The following is a 5,271-nucleotide window of genomic DNA, read 5'->3' as shown; positions in this document are numbered from 1 at the left end:
GTTATATAACAAAGATTCAAAAGAAATTAGGCGAGAACCAAGAGACAACACTTCCAATGTATGGTGCATCGTGGAAGAAATGCGCGAGCGCACGCGAACGTATAAATACGGCTCAAGCAGCAAAAGGGACGGCGCAACCCACAACAAACGCTTTTATACCGCGAAAAGGAAACCCGCGAGTATTATGCCTAAAACATAATGTAAACGAGCCGAACCGCAGCCTAGCTAAACTGCTTAAATACCGCGCAAAACAAGAACTGAACAGTGCTAGAAATACTACAGTATGACACGCTTAACAGAAATGATGAGAAGAAATAACACTCCCCACCTTGAACTACGTTCAACAAAGTAAACTTAGGAAGAGCCCTCTAATAGCACGATCGTTGAGATCGGGCAGACGATACGCGTCGCTTTACTTGGTTCTCACTTTGGCTGATCTGACGAGACCGTCTCTGCCCTTATTCACTTCTATCACGAGGCCAAGCGGCCATAGTCCTCTTGGGGTGTTTTCGTTCACCACCAGCAATAAATCACCTATCTTGATGTTCCTGCTTTGCACAATCCACTTGCTTCTACGCTGCAGCTCTGGCAGGTATTCTTTCACCCACTTGCGCCAGAACTGATCCGCGAGATGCTGTACGTGACGCCAACGCCTAGGATACATGCCGCTGGATCCGAACTTGCCGGGGAGTAACGTAGCGCCATCTCGTAGCAATAAAAGATGGTTAGGCGTAAGCGCTCTCGAATCACTTACATCATCGCTGCTCTTGGTGATAGGCCGACTGTTGATAATGTTTTCTACTTCGCAGAATAGCGTCTCCAGCACTTCGTCCGTCAGTCTGTGATTCCCGCGCAGCAAGGCATTGAGCACCTTCCTGATGGAACGAATCATACGTTCCCAAATGCCACCCATATGCGATGCATGTGGAGGATTAAAAACCCACACGATATCCTTTCTCGCACAGTGCGAGTAAATCATGTCCTTATTTAGTTGGCTCATGCTTCTTGAAAGCTCAGCTTGACCGCCAGTAAAGTTCGTCCCGTTGTCAGACCAAACCTTTTCAGGTTGACCTCTTCTCGACATGAACCTTCTAAATCCGTTAAGGAACGCGTCAGTTTCCAAGATGTTTAACTTCTCTATGTGCACGGCACGTGTGGTGAGGCATGTGAACACACATCCATATCTCTTTACCTCTGATCTGCCCAGCTTCACGTAGAAAAGTCCAAAACAATCTAATCCTATGTAAGTAAACGGTGGCTTGCTATGTTCTAGCCTCTCAGGAGGTAAATCAGCCATCTTCTGCTGACAAGGCGATGCATAAAGACTTCGGCATGTCAAACACGTCCTGGACACTTTCTTGATGACTGATCTCGCCTTTGTGATCCAAAACTTAGCTCTCACATTCCCCAGTACCCACTCTGTACAGGGCCGTAGTGGCCTCCCAAAAGTGCCACTGCATAAATATGTAGCCAATGCGGGGGGTCTGGTGGTACTCCCCCAAAAAAATTTTGAAATGTAGAGCCTGGGAATGGCATTTCCTGCATTTTCAGCCTATGTTGAAAGCAACCAATTCTGATCATTATAAAAGGTAAATTTGTAAATTTCAAAGAGGAATGTAGCTAAAGCTGATGTTTTGATTAAAGTATCTAAAATATATATTATGAGTATGATAACTAATAAAATATTATTTACAAAATTGTATATACTATCAGTACATAATTATGAAAAGTAAGCCTATTTTCAATCTGCATTTATACTTTCACTATGTACATATGTATGTTTTGAAGTTTGAATTTGAATAGGCACATTGTCATATTAAATACACATTCCAGGATTTTTTTTTTCAAAATAGTGCCACGGCAGTACCGTGCTGCCGTGGCGGCCACTACGGCCCTGCTGTACCTAGGTGAGCTATATCATGTATATCCTTCACGATAAGCATTGCTAATTGGTGATCGTAAGAAATTGTACATGGGTGCTTACATTATATATCTATGCCTGCATGTTTGAGCCTCCCACCTACACGAAGCAGCCCGTCCAAACTCAGCACAGGCGTTAGCTTCCTCAGCGAACTCGACCTGTTCAGTGTATCATCTCTCGTGATTTGAGTTCATTCCTTCTCGTAGCGTTGCATCTGCACGTGCTTCACTATAATTCGCTCTGCTGAACCCATTTCATCAACGCATACGCATCTCCGAATTTAGCTTGACCTTTGCTCTTTAGCTTATCCTTTATCCTGATCCACCAACACAGAGCCCTCTTAAGGCTATACCAGCTAGAGTAATGATGCATGAGCCTATCTAGCGAGCTTTCCCTCATACTCGGGGTAGCCGCGAGGTTTATCATTTTCTCACAGACTCTTGAGGCAAACGACTGGCCTCTTTCGTTTTTTGCTTCATGCTTTACCTCTGGATCATGTGATGATACTTCACCGTCTATCCGTTGCATATTCCACTCAGCTTTATACGTTTTTAACATGCTAACGCCTTCAAACCACTTTCTGGTGTCCAGTCGCCGAGCTGCTTCCCCTCCTGTTATTACATCAGCCGGATTATCTTCACTCGCAATATAATAGCATTGATCAGGTTCTGTCAGCTGTCGGATTGTACTGATTCTTTTGCCTACAAATACTTGGAACCTCCGCGCTTCATCCTTAATGTATTTAAAAACCAGTTCACTGTCAGTCCAAAAATATGACTTGGTTATGCAGAGCTCCAACTCACGCCTCAATAGACAGTCCACATTCGCTGATAACACTGCAGCTTGCAGCTCCAAGCGTGGGATCGTAAGTTGTTTTATCGGTACTACCCTGCCTTTGCTCATTACTAAGGCTGTGTGTATTCTGCCTTGCTTACTTATACACCTCATATAAGTACAACATCCGTACGCTTTCTCACTGGCGTCACTGAAGTGATGTAGTTCACATACCGCGTCACGTGATTCGGTCGGTTTGATACATCTTGCTACGCTTATAAGTCTCAGGTCTAGTAGTGTTCCCAGCCATATTTCCCATTTCCTACCGAGATCTATGGGCACTTCATCATCCCACGATAGCTTCAGTCTCGTGGCTTCATGGAAGAGGATTTTCCCTGTTATCACCATAGGACTAATCAGGCCCAGAGGGTCAAACACCGACGAAATCAGGCTTAACATGCGGCGTCTCGTCACCACGCCGCCTTGATTTTCCTTCACTTCAAAAACAAACTCATCGGTCTCAATGTTCCACTTAATCCCTAACGCTTTACTCTCTGCACTAGGGCACAAGTCTTTCACTTCATTTGCTCGATCACTCACCGGTATGCTCGCGAGAAGGTCTCGACTGTTCACCAGTGACCACGAACTTCGTTAATCTAAATCCGCCCTTCTGTAGCAGGTCTCGTGTTCCTCTTATAATTATTTGGGCTTCAGCTTTCGTTTCGACTGACTTGAGGCAGTCGTCGACGTAGAACGATCTAGTTACTATGTCACTTATCGCAGGGTCGACATCTCCATGGTCCTTTACCGTGCGTCGCAAAGCATATGTCGAACTGCTGGCGCACCATACCCCCCCAAATACGTGTGAGGTCATGCGATAATGGATCACGTCTCCCGCACCATCACGCCACAAGAACCGTAGCATCTCTACCATATGCTGGGATATCGACTTGATGATACATAGCTTCTATGTCGGCCATGATTGCATACGCGTGCTGTCGAAATCTAAGAATGATATATAGTAATTTGTTGTTTAGATCAGGTCCTTGTAAACATTTATCATTTAACTACTCCCCATCATACTTGGCTGCACAGTCGAATACTACCCTGAGTTTGCCAGTTTTTTTTTTTATCTGTGATGACACCGTGATGTGGAAGATACAATATCTTCTTACCCGGCTGGGAGACTTCACGTTGATGAACCTTCTCGGCATAGCCCGCTGCAAGCAGTTTGCTTAACTCGGTGTCATCTCTCCATGAAACCCTTCTTTTGCAGGTTCCTGCAGAGGGATATCAAGCTAGCGTTTGCAAGGCTAACGTTATTTGGCATGAATGCATTCGCATCCTTCCATGGAATCAGTAACTCATAGTGACCTTCAATAATCTTCGCTTCATGATTCCACAGATCCAAGACTCTGCTATCCTCTTGTGACATAGAAACTTCGTCAGCCATACCCTCGTTCTAGAGATGCCATTCTGCGCTTTGTTGTGATGAAGTTGGACGCCACTCTTGTGCTAACAGGGCTCTGATAACGTTCGGTCTTACCGTTGAGGCTCCAACCAAACAATGTGCGCGTGGCACAGGGCTCCCTCGTTTCCCTTTACGCACCTGCAGGGGAATCAAAGCTTCAGCGTAATCTTGCCCAATCAGAATATCTACAGTCTGATTTTCACCCATATCAATAGATGCGATGTCCAGATCCTTCAAGTGGGGGTATGCCTGAATGTAAATATATGCGTTCGTAATCGGAATATCATCCAACACACATATTGTACAATGGTAGGGTCTCACCATTGTTACTCAATTTCATGTTCACCATCTGTGATTCTCGACTCACGGAGCTATTTAGCGTATCCAACGTGATTTTCTCAATCTCGCGTCGGATCTCGAGACGGTTCACTAGGCGTTTAGTGCAAAACGTATGACTCGATGCTGTGTCAAGCAAAGCGTATGTAATACTCGACTCATTCACGCAAACTCGCAAAATAGGCATGATGGTGTCTCTTGATATACTGGCATTTGATACTAGATAGCCACCTCTTACATCACGATTGGAAACCACATCACCGCTCTTCCAATCATTACCATTCATATCACCATTCACCTTGTCAGAGTGCAACAACCATGAATGCATCTTAAAGCACCTGCTGCATCTATACGGACACGTACACTCCCTTTTGAAATGACCACCTATCAAACATACTTCGCAAAGCTTATGCGATTTTACAATGCTCTGACGCTTCTCCAGTTCTAATCCTTTGAAGGCATTGCAGAAAATGAGCCGATGATCCCCACCACAACAAATGCAAGGAGGTCTTTTATAGCCGCTGCTCGTGGCAAAGGTGACTGCTTGATTCTTCACCCTACTATTAGCGGCATTCTCTTGCCCACCCTTGCCCGATGGCTTGAACTCTTCATGTCCATAGACAGGGTCATTAGCTATTGTTGCCTCCTCACTAATGAATTCCACTAGATGTTCAAATCTAGGGTACCTGCCTTGTTGTCTTTTAATTTCCATAGCCTTACTTCTCCATCTAAACTTGATGTAAGGCTGCAAACGTTCTACTATCTCCTT

General features: G+C 44.9%; 1 protein-coding gene across 1 annotated transcript; it reads right to left on the bottom strand.

Annotated features, from left to right (window-relative positions):
• Nucleotides 1–412: 412 nt before the first annotated feature.
• Nucleotides 413–1,297, bottom strand: LOC106817151. Its single transcript, XM_014821803.1, has one exon. It carries the CDS (start codon nucleotides 1,295–1,297, stop codon nucleotides 413–415), a length of 885 nt encoding a protein of 294 aa, XP_014677289.1.
• Between the last annotated feature and the right edge of the window lie 3,974 nt (nucleotides 1,298–5,271).

This window comes from Priapulus caudatus, unplaced genomic scaffold (genome assembly GCF_000485595.1).
Source record: "Priapulus caudatus unplaced genomic scaffold, Priapulus_caudatus-5.0.1 Scaffold1610, whole genome shotgun sequence".
NCBI classification, from domain to species: Eukaryota; Metazoa; Priapulida; class Priapulimorpha; order Priapulimorphida; family Priapulidae; genus Priapulus; species Priapulus caudatus.
Note: the sequence above shows the minus strand (reverse complement) of the source record. Positions and strands in the feature narration are given on the sequence as shown.